The following is a 21,728-nucleotide window of genomic DNA, read 5'->3' on the forward strand; positions in this document are numbered from 1 at the left end:
GTCTTCAAATCCAGATTGGCTGCCTTTCTGGATGATAGATTTTGGTCAAACACAAGTTATTGGGCTCAGTACTGGGATATCTGGGTCAAACACTATGGTCTGTGTTATTAAGGTCAGACTAGATGTTCTAATGCCTTAAACATTGCAGAATCTAACCACGCCATCTCATGGTGAACTTATCCTGAGGATCACTCCTTGGCTTCTGCCCTGGACTGGACATTCAGAGGTGAGGGCAATTTTAATGACTGTCCACAGAGCGCAGGCCAAAGACCAACTTACGTCTAATTAGCCTCTAACTGTTTGATGGTTAACAGAGGCAGTTAATATTAATATGGGCTGGATAGAACTAGTGACCTAAAAGTGGAAGGTGCCATATCTTGTTACAACCTTTGAAGCCATCAAACCGTCCTCGTTAATGAATTAGAGGGTGCATGTGGCTACAGCCTAGTTGGAATTGCTATGTGTACTGCAGGTTGTTGTCTGGGACATTTCTGATAAGCGTATGGTTTAATATCCATCTAACACTTTTGTTAGCATTAACTAGCATTTGTTAGCATTAACTCTGGGTATTCTTTTTATCCATATAAATGTCCCTTCCCTTTCTGAATCTAAAGGGGCATACAAAGGGCTGAAACAAGACTGAAGAGTTTTTGTAAACAACGCATAAAAGCATGACCATGAGAAGAGACCCTGGGAAAACGCTCACTAGGGGGCTTCACTAGCAGCTTCTTTCCTCTAGGAAGTTAAGTTGGTTTTGCTTCTATGAAAATTAAATAAATTGAACCCCTTTCCCCAAATGTTGGGCCATTTTAACATCTGCACCTGTTGAACACAGCAGCGGACTTAACAGAATGATGGATTCACTTCACCGCTGCACGGCCTCAAGCGAGAGCAAAGGAATGGAACACACACACACTTGACGGGTAACCGTGACATCGGTATGGGAACGCGTCACAGCTCCTGCCACAACCTATGACAGACTCTTGTGCAATAGCAATCGCAGCACCCAGGGCTGAAGATGAGGCGTAGGGAGGAAGTGACAGGGGGAAGGAGGAGACCCTTGGCTAGGTTAGAACACCACCGCTGGTGGCTTTAGAGGCTTTGTACAGCTGTTGAGGGAAGGATGCAGCAAGCACTTGCTACTACAAGGGGAAGAGGAGGAAGGGGTGTACCACTAGAGCATGACTTAACAGAGAAGCAGCGTGGTCTTGTGGGTGGGGCACTGGACTGGGAGTCTGGAGAGCTCGCTTCTATTCTTGGCTCTGCCTTTAACTTGCTCCGTGACCTTGAGCAAGCCACTCACTTCTTTGTGCCTCTGGTTCCCCTTTTACTTCTTGTCTATTCAGATTGGAAGCTCTTCAATACAGGGACTGCCTCATGATGTTCCTGGACATTGTCTAGTACAATGGGGGAAATCAGGCCTTGACTGGGGTCTGTAGGTGCTACTATAATAAAAATAATAAGCTGAGCTAGGAGTCTCTTGCTTCCTTTGCACTAACAAAGCTTTTTGAAAAGAATCAGAAGCAAGTCCCTAGCACTGCATCCCCTTTCCTACTCCGCCCTTCTGCCACTCCCGAGGGATTCTCAAAAAGAACAGGAGTGCTTGTGGCACCTTAGAGACTAACAAATTTATTTGCACATAAGCTTTCGTGGGCTACAGCCTACTTCATTGGATGCATAGAATGGAACATATAGTAAGAAGACACACACACACAGAGAACATGAAAAGGTGGAGTAAGAGGCTAATTAATTAAGATGAGCTATTATCAGCAGGAAAAAAAAACTTTTGTAGTGATAATCAAGATGGCCCATTTAGGCAGCTGACAAGAAGGTGTGAGGATACTTAACATGGGGAAATAGATTCAATATGTGTAATGACCCAGCCACTCCCAGTCTCTATTCAAACCCAAGTTAATGGTATCTAGTTTACATATTAATTCAAGCTCAGCAGTTTCTCGTTGGGAGTCTGTTTTTGAAGCTTTTCTGTTGCAAAATTGCCACCTTTAAGTCTGTTACTGAGTGGCCAGAGAGGTTGAAGTGTTCTCCTACCAGTTTTTGAATGTTAGGATTCCTGATGTCAGATTTGTGTCCATTTATTCTTTTGCGTAGAGATTGTCTGGTTTGGCCAATGTACATGGCAGAGGGGCATTGCTGGCACATGATGGTATATATCACATTGGTAGATGTGCAGGTGAACGAGCCTCTGATGGCGTGGCTAATGTGATTAGGTCCTATGAAGGTATCACTTGAATAAATATATGGACAGAAAAGGAGTACTTGTGGCACCTTAGAGACTAACCAATTTATTTGGGCATGAGCTTTCGTGAGCTACAGCTCACTTCATCAGATGTTTACCGTGGGCCTTTGTTGCAAGGATAGGTTCCTGGGTTAGTGTTTTTGTTGTGTGGTGTGTGGTTGCTGGAGAGTATTTACTTCAGGTTGGGGGGGGGGGCTGTCTGTAAGCAAGGACTGGTCTGTCTCCCAAGATCTGTGAGAGTGAGGGATCATTATCCTCATACCTTCTTGTCGGCTGCCTAAATGGACCATCTTGATTATCACTACAAAAGTTTTTTTTCCTCCTGCTGATAATAGCTCATCTTAATTAATTAGTCTCTTACTCCACCTTTTCAGGTTCTCTCTCTCTGTGTATATCTATCTATCTTCTTACGATATGTTCCATTCTATGCATCTGATGAAGTGGGCTGTAGCCCATGAAAACTTATGCTGAAATAAATTTGTTAGTCTCTAAGGTGCCACAAGTACTTCTGTTCTTTTTGTGGATACAAATTAACACGGCTGCTACTCTGAAACAAGGGATTCTGTGCATCTAAACTCCAGAGAGGGTTTCGGTAAAGCCAACCTTTTAAGCTGTTACTCCCTGCAACTTTCTGACTCAGAGTACCCAACAACAGGCTGCAGCCACCACACACAACTGCAGCTGTCCCCACAATAGCTGGGGAAGCTTTAAAGAAGGACAGGCTCCAAAAGGAACATATCTGAACTTCTGCAAAGCTTTGCAGAAGCGTAGTCTGAGCGCACCAGAAGCCCCTGAAAAGGAGAGAAGGTTCTCATGCCCAAGCTGAAAACGCTTTGCACAGCCTCCCAAGTCCAGAGTTCTCATCCCAGCTGTGCCACACTACACAAGTAACTTCATCTCTGTGCCTCTGTTTCTACTACTTAGTTCAATGTTCTGCAGAAACATTGACTAACTGATCCTTGTACCGCTCAGGCTGAGTAGTAATATTCCTACAAAATGGTATAGGGAACCTCACAAATGGCAGCAAGCAAACCCTTCTTGTTCTGCTACTCGCACAATGATACAGCCCTTCAGAAAGCAGATATTAATGAAAATAGTCTCACTTGGGGGGGGGAGAGGGGGGAATTTGCTTCCGGATTCTTATTGAATGAGAAAATTCAGCATCCAAACACATGGCCTTGACTTCAGTGGACCTATGGCAATTTACCAGCTGAAGATCTGATCCCTTGAGTGACTCACCACCTCACTAGGAGAGAAACAGTACAGACGAACCATCAGAAATATCAGGAATGTTGACTTTGGTCAGTCCAGGTTTGGTTGATTCTATACTAGATGTGTCAGAGCTGTGAGCTCTCATACCCTAACGGAATATTCATCCATGGTAATCTTTAACACAGATGCCCTTTCTCCCAAATGTTAATTGGACATTGATGTTAAATAGGTGTTAGCAAAAGAAACCCAAACATTTTAAAGCAATCTAAAAATCCTCACTCTTAGCTGCAGAGCTTACTTTCATGATTCAGTAAGTTGTCATTTCACTAGGTCACCAGCCAGTCTTCCAGGGCGGGTGGAACCTGAATGTTTAATGTCATAAGCAGGGGAAATTTTTAAAAAGACCCTACTGATATTTTATCAATCCTATAGAAGTAACAAAAGTATTTCCCCCCTTTTGTGGGTCACCTTTAATGGCTGAGTTGGATAATGGAGATCAATAAATCCATTTATTAAACAATCTGTTCTTACAGATAATGTTCCAAGTTAATATTCAGCTACACAAGTACATACTGCCTGGTGTGCCACAATGCTCATTGTTATTACACGTGGTAAGTGTGCTTCAACCAGGGAAATGACACCACCACAAAAGAGACAGGATGGATTTATGGTCAAAGCACTCATCTGCAGTGTATTCCTAGCTTCACCTAGATTTCCCATGTGATCGTGGGCAGAGCTTACTTATTCTCAGTCTTAGTTCCCCAGATGCCAAATAATTTTCTCCTCTCCATCATGCATATTGTGGTATGACCTATGGCCGTGAAGACTAGAGAAAGCCTTGGTGCAAGACTAAAGAGCGGCAGATACAGGAACCAGTGGAGAGCATAAGAATTTCCATAGAAACAGTTCTAAAGACTGCAGTACCCCAAGAAGTAACCATGGCTTCTTGCATGAATTTTCTGTGCTATCCTCGCGCTCTAGTGGTGGCCAAACTACAAGCATGTAGCTTCCTCCACCTCTGCCATCCCGCCACCACTGGCAATGATCTTCAGTGAAGTAACAAGCAGTTTTGTGATGCTGCTCAAATATGCCAATCCATTTTGTTCAGTCTTGACTTGTTCCTTCATAGGAGTTGCCCAAAAGGGTTGTCAGCAGCCCTGGGACCAGACAGGGAGACTTTGCAACACGTTGAAGTTTCACAAGAACCTGCCACTAGACTGTAGCAAAGGACACCCAGATGGCAGACAGGGGCACCCAGATGGCAGACACCAGGACAACTGCAAAAACATCACATTCAAGTAGTTGTCAAGTTGGCCAACTCTGCTTTTCCCAACCTGTCTCTCCCAGGCAGTGATCCACAGCGGCAACTGTTCCAATATCAGACTGGTAATGCTTTGCTGGAAATCTCAGTCTCAGGCCAGTGAAAGCTCCAAGGGAAGTGATGACTAATTCCATGCATCACAGATGGCTTGTGAGAAAGTGTGAGTTCTGTGTTAGACACACACACCAGCCTGCCTTGCTGATCTGAACACTCAGCTGTTCAAACATTTACCTGGAAAAGTTCCATGGAATCAGTGCAACGTATTAAGTACTTTAAATGCCAGATTGAAGTGGGGAAATCCTAAGCATTCAGTATGAGCCAGACTGGCACAGAACTGGAAGTTGAACAAAAAGTTGTGCCAAGGAGAATAGAGACAAATGCTATCAAATACCTTCCCCGATATGGAAACTTATTAATTAGTAGGTGGTATTCTTCATGCTGCCAAAGCAATCCTCCCTCAGAGCTGTTTCTTTATTCCCTTGAAATTAATTTGCAGCGCTGTTCTCAGGAGCTGTACATAGGAAATTAGGTCAAACAACCTAAAGATTATCAGATGTGGGCCCAAGCTTTAAAATACCAATCCAGACCTGTACCGCTCCAGCCTTCGGGGGTTGTTCTGAACTAGTGGTGTGGTTCAGCCCACTGGAGACATGATCAGATGCAAAATCTGGATCCATGTTCATATTCTGAAGAAAAAAAAAATCTCCCTATACCTTGACCCTAAATAATCCTGAATTAGATTAATGTCCAGGCATGCTGCAAAAAGCATGGTTTGGGGGAAGTTTGAGGGTATATTTCTGGGACAGTGACAGGGCCTGTTTTGCAGGTTTGATTTACTGGCGGAACTTAGTGTTATATGATTGACGGCAGTGTGGCTTAGTGGATAGATCACTCTGGAGACCCGCGTTCTATTTCCTGTTCTGCCACTGGCCTGCTAGGTTATCTCCTTGCACCTCACCTTCCCCCATCTGTAAAATGGGGACGATACTGACTTCCTTTGAAAAATGCTTTGAGATCTATGGATGAAGAGTGCTGGATAGAAGCTAGGGATTATTACTAAAGAGCAGATATTTAGGCCCTGTTTATTTTAAAAAGGGTTTACCCTGCTGTTATTCAGAACAGGCAGATTCCCCACTGAGTGAAAGTTCTTTGGCTGGAAGTATCCACATTAGTCAAGTGGACACAGGCTAAATGGAGGAGAGCTGGCTTGTGACACATGCTCACATCTATGCAACAACAGCACTCAAGGAACTACACTTACAAATCATCAATATTGGAGCCATTTAAAGGGTAACTTTCTCCTCCCATCTTGCAATGTATATGGGCTTGTCTCCACTTCCAGGAAAGTTAATCCAAATTAACTAAAATGTGCGAATTTGAAGTAGAGTAGTTAAACCGCATTAAACCCCATGTGAATACCCTCACTCAGAACTAAAGAGAGTCTTTAATTTTAACTAATCCACTTTCCATTCACACCTTTAGTTAACTTGGATTAATTTTCTGGATGTCCCTGTAGAGACAAGCCCTTAGAGTTGTACAAATGAAAGATCCTGTTTCTGAATCTTTTAGGAGGCACGTGGTAAACCTCTCTCATAGCTTGGATGACTATGCTATACGAGACATGGTTTAACACAATACAACAGGAAAGAGGTGCTCTGTCCCAACATGCCGACCATTTCTAATTTACTCCCACCTTCTGGAGTCTCTGCATACCTCTCAACCCTCACCTTTGCCAGAACTGAGTACAGAGCTCTCTTGAATTCTGCATTTCAGTTGCTTTCTCCAGTAACTTAGAGCACAATGATCATGTTTATTGAGTTGTAGATCTCGGAGCACTTCACAAAGGAAGCTAACTTATTGTCACCCCTATTTTAATGGTGAGGAAGTGGAGACACAAATTAGGGACGTGACCAACCCAGCCTCAAATAGCAGTTAAGTAGCATATTTGGAAATATGACCCCTGTCCCGGACTCACAGTCCAAGGCCCTATCCGCTAGATCACACTGCTCCATAGCTGCTAGGAGATTCATTACGAATTACTCATTAACGTGCAAGATAATCCATCACAAAATTAACTTTAGCACACATACCTCAGTTTTATTTATTTACAGGTATACTGTGGAGCACTGCAAGTTATCTATAGTGCACAACGGCATAGGAATGAAGATTTACAGCACCGTGCATTGAGAGTCAGATTCTAAGGCCAGCGGTGACCATTACATCAGCTAGCTTGACCACTTGCGTAACACCGGCCACAGAATTTCTCCGAGTGGTTCCAGCATCAAGACCATAACCGATTTTCTAGAAGCCATGCTGTACCTCAGACATCCACTCTTGATTTAAAGACTGCCAGTGAAAACATTTTACAGGCACGTGAGCTAAGATGACCCTTTTTGTGCCCAAATTGCAAGGCTCTCATGGTACCAAAATTTGTTTCAGACAAGTCACAACCTTAGAATTTATTTATATCCCAAGGGTGGGCTCAAATAAAGAGACTACAGATGCTTCTGTTTATAAATACTTATCATAGAATATCAGGGTTGGAAGGGACCTCAGGAGGTCATCTAGTCCAACCCCCTGCTCAAAGCAGGACCAATTCCCAATTTTTGCCCCAGATCCCTAAATGGCCCCCTCAAGGATTGAACTCACAACCCTGGGTTTAGAAGGCCAATGCTCAAACCACTGAGCTATCCCTCCCCCCAATAAATAAAATGACTTATTTTAATCAAGTCATTATGGGCCAGAACTTTACCCTGCTGTTATTCAGAACTTCCGTTATCACCACCACCACGTGATTGTCTTCACGTATGGCACAGCTGCACCGCATCAGCGAAGATGCTGCTGCATCAGTGGGAGAGCTTCTCCTGTTGCCATAGTTAATCCCCCTCCCCAGGAGGCAGTAACTGTCTATGGGAGAAACCCTGTTCAGGTGGGATAGCTAATGCAGGTTAGCTCTGCTGCTTTAAAAAAAAAAAAACCACACCACATTTTTTGCACTGAAAAAAAAAAAATCAGAGTTCCGTGTGGATACCAAGCACGTGAATTGGGCCCAATAACTCTGTGGTGGAATATGGCCCTTTCCCTAAACGCTTGTACTTGTAGGTCCTTAAGGAAGACAAGGACATGTGGGTACCAGTTCTGCAGAGCACATAAGGACGTCTAGTTAAGTTATTGGTACTTAAGCACGTTTAAGTGCTTTGCTGAATCAGAACCTAGAAATAGAAGAGAATTCTCCTCTCACTAACACTGATTTGACACCAGCAGAACACAAAACCTGAAGTCTCAGTGACAATCAGATCATGGGAGAGATCACAAGCAGTCCAGCATGTGAACCTTGCTCATTCCTAGCAGAAACAGCATCATCTCCTTTGCAGCTTCCATAAGGTCTCTCTGTGGGAACTATTCTGCTCAGACTGCAGCTGAAGAGCAGAGCCGTATTCACTCATCTGGAGAGTGATAATTTAACAGCTCCCCAAAGAAGATTATGTTTAGCATTTACAGGCCATTATGTGTTGCAATTCAAACCTTTGCTTCTCTCATAGGGCTGAGCTCTCATTAGAAGAGGGTGAAGCTGTTCGGCCTAATTGTAAAATGTTCGCTGGGGTAAGATGTGATTACTGCACAGAGTACAGAAATGTTGGGTTCTCAAGCCAAGTTTTTCTGGTCTGTCAGAAGGAGCCGGAATCAGAAGCAGCCACAGAGTCTCCAACAACGAGGGTGTTTCCAATTGTTACCAAACACACATTTTTTGTTCTGAGTTATATAGATGTCAATAAACTGACCTAGTACAGAGTTCTCTGAAGTGAAAATATGAAAACAAGAAAGATGTGTTAAGATACAGGATTTAGAGAGCACGTCTACACTGCAAAAAAAAAAAAAAAAAAAAGTGTGTTCGTAACTCCTGTTACAATAGCAGTGAAGACATGGCAACTCCAACACAGCCAGTGATTTAAAAGGGCCCGGGGCTCCTGGCTGCCACCACCACAGCAGCGGCCGGAGCCCCAGGCCCTTTTAAATCGCCGCTGGAGCCCTGGGCAGTGTGGGCCAGGCTCCGTGGATGGGCTGGGCTGGCTGATCCCAACCTCGCCCCTTCCGCCTGAGGCCTCACCCCTCCCGGGGGCCCAGAGCCAGGCCCCTGTACCGGAAAGAGTTTAAATATTACTTTCACCCCTGCAGTCAGGAGTACGAAAAACCCACACCCTGGACCAGCATAGCTACGCAGACGTAACTCCCAGCATACAGACAGCTACATCAACAGAAGATGGCTTCCGTCCACAGAAGATGGCTTTGTTCAAGGAGGTGGCATTTCTGTATTGACAGAAAACCCCCATTCTGTCTATGTAGGCTGCATCTACACCAGTGATCTCCACAAGATGATCTTAAATTCAAAAAGTGATCTTGTGCATAAAAAAAAGTCAACCCAGGATCTACCCCGCCCCTTCCCTGAGGCCCCGCTCCCTCCATTCCCCCCTCCTCCCTCACTTTCACTGGGCTGGGGCAGGGGATTGGGGTGCAGGAAGGGGGGCAGGCTCTGGGCTGGGACTGAGGGGTTCAGAGTGTGGGAGGGGGCTCTGGGCTGAGCCTGGGGAAAGGGTTTAGGGTGCAAGCTCTGGGATGGGGTTTGGATGCAGGGGTCATATGGTCACATTGCACCTAATCTCATAGAATCCACTGGTCAGTTCATGAGTTTCACTTTTTATTAGTGTCATTTGTGGCTTATAGATCTAAAACCCTTCAGGGACTGTCACAAATCAGTGCAACATTCTCAATTGTGGGGTGTGCATTGGCTGAGCCTGGGGCAGGTGGTTGGGGTGCAGGAGCGAGGGGTGCAAGCTCTAGGAGGGAGTTTGGTGCAGAGGGGGGTTCTAGGCTGGGGCAGAGTGATGGGGTGTGGGAGGGGGTACGGGCTCTGGGAGGAAGTTTGCATGTAGGAGGGGGTTCCAGCCTGGGGAGCGAGGTGTAGTCTCCGGCTGGGAGGTGCTTACCACAGGCGGCTCCTGGCTACGGGGCAGTGGGGCTCAGCCATGGCCCCACGCCGCACCCAGAAACATCTGGCTGCTGGCACATCTCCACAGTCTGGGGGGAGGCAGCGGGTCTCCATGCGCTGCCCATCCCTGCAGCTCCCAGCCAATGGAAGCTGCAAGGACAGTGCGCAGAGCTTCCCCCTCCCCACCCCAGGGGCTGCAGAGACGTGCTAGCAGCCAGACGCTTCCGGGAGTGATGTGGGGCCAGGGCAGGCAGCGGCCCGGAGATCACAATCAACAGGCAGAGGTTCCAGGATCAACCTCTGCCAGTATAGTCTCTGTAGCATATACAGATCTTTGGATTCTACTGCTGGCTCTACCACTAATCTGCACAATGCAGGGCAAAACATTTCACTTCCTTGTGACTCAGTTTCCCCATCTTTAAAAGACAGCTTCTTGTGTGAATCATATGGAGATTCACAGAGTAAGCGCACCATATCCGATCTTCCATCACGATTACTCTGTCTTGGTACATCACATTCCAGGAAACTGACTTGTTGCTTCAGTCTCAGAAGTACTGCTTCAGAAAGGATGCACTTCTGGGAATGACCTAACAGGGCTGTAATTAACCGCTGGAACAATTTAAAAGGGATCCTGGTGGATTCTCCATCACTGACTGCTTTTAAATCCAGAGTGGACGTTTTAGAAAAAAAATTCCTAGAGCAGATATCTTGGGGAAATTCTACAGCCTGTACTGTACAGTAGGTCAAACTAGATCGTAGATCCCAAGGCCAGAAAGGACTATTGTGAAGGAGCCTGCATTCCTCACAGGAATTCAGACAGGATTTTTTTTTTATTGTTTGCATAAATAAAGTGATTAAAAACAAAGTGTGATGAACATTGTGATTCAAAACATGAATATAGTCAAAGGGGTAGACTCAGCACTCAGTACTCCAGTAAAGCTCCCAGAGACTTCAGTGTAACTGTCTTTAGAAAGAGCAAAAAAGTGATCATATTGTTAGGTAGGTGTCACCACATGGCACTGTTACACCCAGTCTCACATGTTCTTAGCAGGTCTGAATAAATGTCCTGTGTTAATTATTCTCTTTAGAGGAGCTGTTGCAAACAGCAAGACAGTTTCCTCTCTGCCATAATCTCTGTAACAAGAGTCGATCCTTGGGGCAGAGTTGCTTCCTAGGAACTGTTTGAGCTGAGATTTCTGAAGCACAGATTTCCCAGTGTGCTGTTTGTGACCACCTCTGTTCAAGGACTGGCATGTACTGCAAACAAGTTAGTTACATTCAAAAAAAAAAAATCTAGATACCCAAAAGGCTCCCAAATCTGCTACCATTTGGCATAGGGGCAACAGCAGGAATGAGGAATCCAAGCAATGCTGCATTATATAAACTATGACCACCACTATAGCTCTGACCAACTGAATAGGGAGTTTCACCTTAGTACCAAAAGGGCTTAGTTAGTTTGTAGGAAAGAGGATCCTCCAACAACACTGAATTCCAGCTGATTTTGTGTTGGCGACGACAAGTCACAATAAGAGAGAGAACCAGGCTTTATGCTGATGCATGTTACAAATTCTTCCCTTTCCTACACACAGGCCAGGAAACATCGTTTGTCCTTCAACCCTTGATATTAATGTTCTTCCTCTTTAACAAAGTAAGGCTACAAAAGAAATTTTAAAACCATGCTAGTACAAAACTCCAGAATAAAGATCTATTAAGATTTCAGCTCACAAAAACTTCAGTCACAGTCAGAGTAAGTAATGTTAAGGGCAAAATATTAATAAAAGTAAAGTTGAAGGAGTTAAATCCGACACTCAATTCTTAACTCCACCGGGTGATTGAAACACAACAAAACTAGTGTCCCAGGGGTTTGTTTATCTCCTAGAGTGAAGGCCTCCAGCCTTCCAGCACTGACCACCACTCCAGATACTACTCAAAGTGTTAAGAGTTTTAAAAATGGACGAACAAGCAGCCTGATCCAACGTCTGTTGTAGTAAATGTGAGTCTTTCACTAGAAGGGCAGTCCAGTCAGTGAGGTGCTCAGGTAGGGAATTCCCTGCTCCGCCGTTGGCTTCCTGTGACACCTTGGGCATCTCACTTAGTCTCTGTGCCTCAGTTTCCCATCTGTACAATAGGGATAACAGCCCTGTTCTACCTCACAGTGGGTGTTGTAAGGATCAATACATTAAAGACTGAGAGACATTATAGTTATGATGCTGTTACATAACAACTAATGGCTTTCATAGTCATCAGGAAGTAGTTCTGGCTTATAATCATCAGATTAAAAGACTGCTCTAATCCAGAATAAATTAAATATTTAATAAGTGAGGACACAAGTCACAAGCCACTAACTCAGCTACGTTTCTTCACATCATATTAGCTTAAAGCACCCACATTCCTGAGCAATAATTTAGGGACTGATCCAAACTGTGGCCCATTGAAGTCAATTGAAACTAACGGGGATCTTTTCATTAAGAAACTTGTGATCATGAACCTAAGAGCATGAGAAAAGTTATAGTTTCTATACCAATAAGGGTCATGTGTAGTCATGAGAATTGTGTTGCAATTTTGTTTCCCATAATTTAGCCCAGGTATGAATTTCCCCCAACCCTCCAAAACATCTAAACACTAACTACCCCAAAAGCCCACTTCATGACAATATATTCAAAAATTATATTCTCTCATTTCAACTAAATGTCAAAAGTATAAGGATTCATTAAAAAAACTGGCTCATTTTCACTTAAAATTCCTAGATTCACTAAAATTCACTAATTCCTAGAAAAAAGAAAAATAATTACATTGCAGACGTTATCAAATTAGGTCATTTTCATGGGATCATAATGAAATTATGCACTATCCAGTTTTCCTGCAAACATTTCACAGTTGTAATAGCTGTCCAAAAAGGGATGTGTCAATTTCATTTTAAAAGAGTATTTTCTACAGCCTGTTTCAATCCATGCTCCAGGTCACTAATGTCACACACATGAAGTCCATTAGGGAAATAAATCAGGCCTATAAAATATAGTTTATATAATGATGACAATTCCCCCCCCCCCCCCACTATCCTAACCAGCTGCACAAGTTCTTCTGTACTTGATCATTACCATATTCCGATTACACAAATATTTGACTTGACAAGCTATTGCAGTTCAGGTTCAGCACAAGGACAGGACCATTCTTGTGGAAATGTCAGGTTTGTGGTGTGGTAGTAACACGAGGGAAGGGAATAGCGAAAACAGCTTTGAACATGCAAAGGCCAGCATATGCTAATAAGGCATAGAAGCATCTAATAATGGCAATGTGAACTATCAAGCAGGAAGTTAAATCCTGTGACCCTCCAAAAGAACTGCTCTCTGGAGAATCGTAGTTCAGGATGCAGGCACAGCTTATGTCAAAGGTGTCTTATCCAGAGATCAGAACAGCCACTGCTGCTTCTACAACTACAAAGTATTATAGGGTATGTCCACTGGGGAGGGAGAGAGGAGAAAAAAAAAAATTCCCACAGCAGAAAGTCTCAGCATCTGGGTCAACTGACTCAGGCTCATGCTACAGGCCTAGAAACAGCAGTTTAGACATTTGGACTTGGGACCCAGTGAGGGGGAGTCTCCAGCCTGAGCCTGAACATCTGCACTGCTATTTCTAGCCCTATAGCATGAGCCCCGCAAGCGCCCGGGTGCTAAGATTTGGTACCACAGCTCTTCCCCGCTCCTCCGCTCCCCTCCCCTCAGTGTAGAGCTACCCATAGTAACATCTTAGGGGACCCAGCCAGGATACAGATCCCAGTGTACTAGAAACTGTAGAAACACATAGTAAGCTCTTTGGGGCGGGGACTCTTTGAATGTCTGCATAGACAAGAGAGAGAAGTTACTTGGTCTATGTAGGTAGTGGTTTAATTTAATAGAAGTCTGAAAGAGCCTTAAGTGTGCGTGCTGGTATAGGAAATGTATCACAGAGACCGCTCTTTGACCAGGGAATAGAAAGGCTTCCCTACTTCACCTCTTAACAAATTTAGTACAGGGGGAAAATAAGTAGAATTCTCTTTCCCCAGAGTAATACTTACCATATGGTACGCACAACCTCCAATCCAACCTAGATATACAAGCATCAGCAACTCTTTGATGTAGTCCTTTGGACACTTCCTTTCATTAGAGAAACATCTGCACTGCCCGACTATATTTAACATCACCATGTATAACCTCCTCTTCTTTGATACTGCTACTCAACTAAGCTACCACAGCAATAATGTTCCATACAGACCTGAAAGGTATCCAAAGAATGACCAGACTTACCGTTTGGTTAAGTTTATCTCTAATATGACCAACCACCGGGATATGTGATGACATTTGTTCTCAGCTGTTCGTGGCTGGTTTGTAATTGTGGCAAGTGTTTATTCAATGACTGTGTATCCATGAACAACAGTCCTTTAGCCTTACCTCAGAATCTTTCTCCAGCTGGTTCCTGACGACAATCAGATTATACAGTATCCTGTCATCATCGGCTTCAGTGTGGGACATGTCATGAGGGGTGCTCCACAGGTTCTTCTCCTCGTCCCTCGCCAAGGTGGCTCCAAACGAGGCATAAGGGTTATTACTGAAAGGGGGAATATTGAGGTGCAGTTGTCAGTGACTGAGTCTGGAGAACGGCAGTTAAGTTCTATAGTCAGGTGTATTCGATAAGTGGGGTCTGTACGGTTCAGCTGATAACACTTTTGCCCCTGAAATAGAAAAGCAGGTGTGCCAGCCTGGCCCTAGAACGGAGTCTAGTGCTCACTGCTCTCAGTCTAGGCAGTCCTGGTGGTGTCGCTCTGTTAAAGGTGCTGTACTCTGAATGAGACAGGAAACCCATGCATCTTAAGTATTCACAGGGTATCTTTCAAACAAACATCCTTCTGCACAATGCAACAGGTCATGACATCCATCACTGAACTATTCAAACACCTGATAGCTACCACCATCATCTAGAGAACAACTGCTAGGAGCCAGCTGAATGCCTTGCTTTGGAAAGGCACAACATGAAAAGTGGACTTATCCTTATAAATACTCTATTCTAAAGCCCCATAGCATTAGTTCCGCTCAGCATTGGTACAGCGGCCTTCTTCCAGTCAACCGGTTCTGGTGTGCGTCAGTGACAGCTCTCGAACTTTCAAGTCTGCTGTATGCTGACAGAGTTTGCCAGCAGCCAACTCCAATGCACGTTGCTACAGTTGGCAGTAGTAGCTGGAGTACTGAGGGGCCTCCCTTTATCTTGGGAAACTACCCAAACCTACTGCACCCAAAAAGCAGATTAAACATCCCTTTACAAAAATTCTTAAAGCGGCACTGTCAGTCCCCCGGGTCCCAGACTTACACAGGGGGTGAAGAGAAAGCTTTGCGATTCCCAGAACCTATTTCTGAATCAAATAGGGGGAAATGTCAAAGACGGAGATATAATTTATCTTTTCTTCCTCCAACACCCCAGTTTCCCTTTTACACTAGCTTGGAAAGCTAATCTCATCCTTATACAGGGGGTTGGTGGGGGAGAGAAAGGGTTTCCCCTCCAAAAACAAAACCCATTCACTACTACTTCACTAACAGCCTTGTCCAGACACTTCAATCCCACCCGGCACTGATCACAAGTAAACACTGTTCTGATGCTCACAGTCAGACTCCTCTGAATGCGGTCACTACAGCAGTTGCACTTCGCGGAACCATTCGCTCCCTGGGGCAGGAGAGTTGAAGTTTTAGCTGTTGCTTATTTCAAGCCTCGAGCACATTTGCAAGGAGCACTGAATATTTAACAGAAGAAAAGAGGCAGAAATTAAGTCTGCTCTCTGCTGGCTCCCAGAGTCTATGGCTTCCATGAGCGTCACCAAGATTTCTCTGCTCACCCCGATCATTACAAAGCCCACGTCATTAAGAGGATTACATGTATAGTTCTTAGTAGGACCATCACATTTGTGTTTTGTCTTGGCTGCCAGTTCCCATGTAACTCAATCCATGGCATGAACACAAAGACTTCAGGGGCCTCTTAACCTGCCTTTGTTCTTTGATAGGTAGACATCAGAGAGGCCACCTTCAGATAAGACACCAGTATTTCAGGAGGCCTATAACCAGTGGCAGGTTTCACAACTATCCGTCAGGAGAGGGAGTCTGGCCATGGCAGCTGTTGCCACTTTCACTGGTGGTGCAGAAGGGGCTGGTAAATCCTGCAGCTGTCACTGGGAAAAGGAGCAAGGGTCTCAGGGGACAAAAGACCCCCTCTACTTTCTCCCTTGGCAGCTTTGCAGAACAAGCAGAGGCAGCAGTCAGCAGCTCCCCTTCCTTTTTAGGGCTGGTAGTGTGTCCCCACCCTTTGTAGATTTCACCAAGGGACTCTGTGTCACAGCATAGACCAGGATCCAACCCGTCATCTTCAAAGACGGGGCTCTGATCTCCTGCCCCACCCAGCTCCTGACTTCAGCGAGCCAGGGACTGTAAATTTCTAAACCTGAGCTCCGAGTTAGCTACTTAAGAAATGCAATAGTAGGTTGGGCCTCTAGGGAGATTTAATAGAACCCCATTTACACACACCCAAAAATCTCTGTTTACGTCATGTTTGACCTCATGCCCTTGCCAAAACACAAGGAAATTCCAGAAGCTTGGCCTTCCATCCTTAATTCCTGTTGTCTCCAGGTATTGCAGCTCCTGCAGTCTGCTTAAGACGCAAAAAGTACAAGCCGAGGATAGTGTCATTTGAGCTTTTTTACCTTGCTGTGCCTGCTCTCGTCACACCCTTTACAGCACAAGCTTGCTTGTATTGCTTGCTTTCGTCTAATGGCTGGTGTGGAGGATGGAGTGGCATCAATATTTTTCCACACTAGCAAACGGCCAGAGTACTCCGCCTGTTAAATGCCAGGAAATTTCAGTCCCCAAATCAAACACATTCCAGTTGTGCATATAAAAGATCATCTAGATCTAGGCACAGTGTACAAAATTAACTTCTCACAAGCGCTATTCATGGCCTGCATGCTCCATACATATTATCGCAGTGGCTAAAGGCCAAATTACACTTTTCCCCCAGAAATGCTCATCAAAGAACAAGAGATACTCCGATAATTCCACAGGCCCAAACTCACAAAGTTTCCAAGGTACCCTGCCGTCAGCAGGCAGTTTGCTTGCCCACAGCACAAGCAGGGGTGTCATCGTCTCAACCAGCAGACATCACAAGTCTTGAAGGGAAACTCCCCAAGGGATCACAGGGCCTTTAAGGAGAGCAGGGGTATCTGCAGAGAGGCCTAGATCCTTCCCCATCCCTCATGGCAGCAGTTTGCTGAAGACCTGGGGAGCCTTGGCCTCATCACCTGTCTCCTGATAGGATTTGAAAGGGCAGAACAGGAAAGTGCTCAGCTTAATGCAGAAAGGGTCATAATTAACTTCGGGTAGAAAATCCCCAGCTTTCCAGAGATGGGGTGACACTATGGAGAATGCCTCCTCCTGCACAAGAATCCATCCATATGCAGTTTGCCTCATGGGGATCCTATGGAGTTTGGGAGGGGGCAGGTTCGAAGAGGATGCCTCTCCTACCCCCTCTAACAGATCCTGGGCCAGCAGCACAGGGTGTCCATTCCTTTCATTCCTCGGATGAGGGAAAGTCATTGGAATGCAGTGGTACTTTACTCTGGCTAGGGACACAGTGTTACCCTTCAAAGCCTGGATGCTGAAGACATTGGATAACTACAAACCCCGGATAGGGCAGCAGAGCATAGGCCTGCATATGCCTGACCAGTAAGGACATTGGGTACTCAGTAGCATTGGGGGAGGATGGATTGGTGTTTGGAGCATTAGCCTAGGACTGGGCTGCACTCCTGGCTCTGTCACAGACCTGCTCTCTGATCCTGGGCAAGTCGTTTGGTCTCTGTGCCTCAGTTCCTTATCTGTAAAATGGGGATAACAATACTGCCTTTGGCTGGCCTATTTGGATTGCAAGCTCTTTTGGGCAGGGACTGTCTCTTTCTAGGTGATTGCTCAGTGGCTAGCACAGTTCTCCTCCCTCTCCCACCCCCCAGTTGGGGGGGTCCCTTGGTGCTACAGTGATACAAAGAGCTTTTCTGTTGTTTTGATTTACTGGCTGGCAATTGGATCGTTTCATTTTCTTGTGTGTGCTGTCCAGCAAGGGTTGTGTAATCCTGCTGGATGGTCATTATGATGTTGTTGTAACACTAATTCAGTTTTCTTAATCAAAGTGACTAGATCTTTTTTGTAGGTATTTTCAAATTACCCCTTAAATTTAAAGAAATAATAATATCAGATGGGGATTCAGAAAGGTGAGAAGTAAATCTACTCAATTCTTGTGAGGGACAAGCTGACGGGACCTAATATTTATACTATTTGCTCCCTTAAATTTAGTGCTTTAAAATTTTTTTGTTCTGTACAGCCATTAACAACCCTATAGGCATTTTGCCTGTGAATAAGGCCCCTTATAAACTATTTTTATAGGACTGCTAGCTTGTAAAGAATCTTTTTTATACTTTACCATAAATATCCATACAGGAAGGTTATTTAGGCTTCTACTAGGCCAGAAAGCTGTTTTTCCTTGTGCTACCTGTTGCCTGATCTCTTGCAAACTATAATTAACAAACAAGCCAAGGAAAGAAACTTCAGAGGCAAGGATGGCACACCACCATTATTTCTAGATTAGTGCTGGCATGTGTTCAGTAAAGCCATTTCCAAATTAAATCTTTCTGGACTTCACTACTTTATATCCCAAACACTTCATTTAAGGTGCAACCCTGCTCCCATTAAGATTAATTGGAGTTTTGCTCTTAATTTCAATGGGACCAAGATGTCATAACTAAAATCAGCACACTTGCTACATTTTAATATGTTTTCAAGCTGCATTTCAATTATGCACCCTGATCTGATCTTAAGTGTGAGCAAAGTGTTACTCACTGGGCTGATGTAAGATGAACAGCTCAGGAAATTCTGCACCATGCCATCATCATCTTTTTGGACCAACTTCAGAGAAGTACAAGATCTAAATCACAGTCACTTAAAGTTCAGTTAGTCAGGTCGAAACGAAGCCAGGTGTGAATCTCAAATATTTTGTTCTTCATCCTTTTATAGCAGCAATGCCTTTTCCCAGCCCAGGAAGTGCTCCACAAGTGGTTTACATAGTGTGACTGAAATGCAGCCACCTCTGGGGTGGAGGGCAGGAACATCTCCTCATGTAGCACACTGTACAAGTAGGGGTATTGTTGGGATGCTGGGGCAAATGCCTGCTCAAGCCAGAAGGGGTTGTTTTAAGTGTCCATGCAGACGAGACAGGTTCTCAGCTTCTAAGGTATCATTATAAAGTCTCCCATAAGATGAGATTCACTGCTGGAATAAGGCAGCCACAACCCTATTGCCTTCAGTGGAATTGCTCCCGCTTATCAGCCCACAGCATTTAGTACTCATTTTATCTCCTGTAGAAGGATACAGGGCTGAACCCATCCTAATGGGTTCGGAAACCTTGTGTTCCAAATGCTAAGACAATCCCAGCCACTGGTCTTAAAAAAAAAAAAAAAAAAAAATTCATGTATTCCCCACTCCCGAAGGCACATGGGACACCACATAACTCGCAGAGACCCCATATTCCTATAATGCTGTATCCTCCTACGTGACATTTAGAAGGAAGAGATAGGGAAAAACCAGCACTATATCACCACCATCACCACACCCTCCCAGGTACAGAAGCCAAGTTGAGGGCATTTGGCGCGTTGCCCGGCCTGGCCTCTATCCAACAATTGCTGAGAGTTAGTGTTTCATAAACAGGTCACTGCTCCAAGGAGCTTTCAATATTTGAGAATGTATTATCTACACTAAGAGCTTCAATTCTCTCCATTCAGCTGCCGCCAGAGAAGGCCCCCCTCTTCCAGAGAGCTCACCTTCAGAGCGAGACAGATTACCACGCGTTTCTTGTGTTTGATGGAAGAGGCTACCAAACCAATTTTTAATCAGTCTGCCATTTACAAAGGTTACATTAAATGCTCAGCAATTCATTTAGGCTGAAAGCTCTGCCTTGCTAGATTTCACCATTTTCTAGAGCGAGACCTTACTATATTGGGAAAAAAGTCTCTCTCTCTCTAACACCAGTTGAGTAATATGTTATTTTAATTTGGTTGGTACCCTTCAGATGGGGTTTGGGGAAGTTTTAATGATTTTCCATTCAAAACTCACTTATTCAGGAATTAGATCTGCCAGAATAATCTTCTAAAACCCAGTTACAGGAGCTGAAATGCCAACCAATCGAAAGATGGCTGCAGTTTAAACAAAAGTGCAACTCTTTCAAATAATGGCTACTGGGTTGTGGTGACACTAATAGCAAGGAAGGACTCATGAGACAAGGTAGCTGTCAGATAAACAGTGCTTCTATAGGATTTCCTGTGAAAAGCCAGCATTAACTAAACAGGATCATCACTATCATGTGTTACTAAAGAAAGGTGTTCCATGCAATCAGCTCACCGACTGAAGACTCACAAGGCTTTGCAAGACAATGAAACAATAAGGGACTATGCCTCTCCAGGCAGGTGCTTAACTTTCATTAAGTTAATAGGAATTTCCTGTAGCTGTGTGCACCAAGGTCAGTATTAAATGTCTCTGTGTTATTATTTAGGTAGCATATTTAGAAGCAAGAACTCAGGACAGTTAAATCCGTATTGCTTCCCACCTTCATTTGTCACGTCCATGCCACTGAAGTCCTGGACTTGCTCATTAAAAATAGATTTCAGAGCAGCAGCCGTGTTAGTCTGTATCTGCAAAAAGAACAGGAGTACTTTAGAGTCTAAGATGCCACAAGTACTCCTGTTTATTAAAAATAGAGAGGTTCTCCCCATCTAGGGAGGTGGTCTCTGCATTAGGCCTGGGCAAGACTACTGAATTGGTTATCATATGCAAAGGCCTGGAGAGCCGCAGTTAGTGAAGTCAGTGGAAAGATTTCACCCACATAGCTCCCTTTGACTTCAGGAGGCTTTGGATCAGGCTCTAATAGCCCAAGTGATGTTAGGAGGAGGGTGGGAAAGAGAAGGGCTGCAAGCAACTGCTACTCCAGTCACCAGGCTGAAACTCTGCACTCTGCTCCAGCGTGGGTCAAGGATGTCCGACCCTCCACGCTTGCAGTTCATCCACAGAGAGCCCGACTACGCGGGCCTTCTGCAGCTGCAGTGCTTCTAGGTCACGTTGGTGCTGCTTTGACAGCCCTGGAGATTGAAGTGCCCCCTCTCCCTTCACAGCACAGTTTATATAAGCCTCTGAAATATGCCTGCAAGAACTGTGTATGTTTATACTAATCATGAGGTGTGACTGCAGCTTTAGTAGACTGAGTACCTGAGGGGCAATTCCACGGCCGAGAGCACTTCAGTGTGGTCTGACCAACCTGCCCAGAACCCTGGCTACTTGCTCACCGGCCCAGTGGTAAAGAGGGGTTCATGTATGTGACATTGCACTAGAAACAGAGCATGGATCCTGCAGAGACTTACACTCATACTTAACACTGACGTCGACGCACAGTTGCAGTGGTCTCCGTGAGTTGTACCTTAAGGGCCCCAATCCTGAAACATTTTATTCAAACGCTTCACTTTGCACAGACTTCAAGGAGACTATTCAGAGCCCTCAAAGTTATGCATGTGCTTTGCAGGATCAAAGTCCTAATTCAGACAACTGAAGGAGAAATTGTTTTTGCCATTTTCAGACAAAATCTGAAGCATTTTAAGTCATGCACGCACCATTTGCAAAAAAGAAGAAACTGAAGGTGCAATATACCTTTGATGCTTTTATAAAACTGAAAAAAGTTTTTTTAAATTTGTAAAATATCAGAGATTAGTATATACAGAGAGTGAAAATAAAGATCACCAGGGGAATGCTGTAGAATTCTTGTATCACATTAACAAAAGGCCAGATTCCGCCAGCTTTATGCTGACTAGAATGTGTGAACAAACCCCTTGACATCAATGGGATAATGGG

At 44.6% G+C, this 21,728-nt stretch overlaps 1 protein-coding gene across 1 annotated transcript in view; it reads right to left on the reverse strand.

Moving 5' to 3' along the window:
• MREG (melanoregulin) overlaps positions 1-21,728 on the reverse strand; it is a 42,724-nt gene that overhangs the window by 16,068 nt on the left and 4,928 nt on the right. The window contains 1 exon segment of the mRNA XM_048869917.2: positions 14,205-14,361. Within this exon segment, the coding sequence (XP_048725874.2) occupies positions 14,205-14,361 (157 nt within the window).

The sequence above is a fragment of the Caretta caretta genome, chromosome 11 (assembly GCF_965140235.1).
Source record: "Caretta caretta isolate rCarCar2 chromosome 11, rCarCar1.hap1, whole genome shotgun sequence".
NCBI classification, from domain to species: domain Eukaryota; kingdom Metazoa; phylum Chordata; order Testudines; family Cheloniidae; genus Caretta; species Caretta caretta.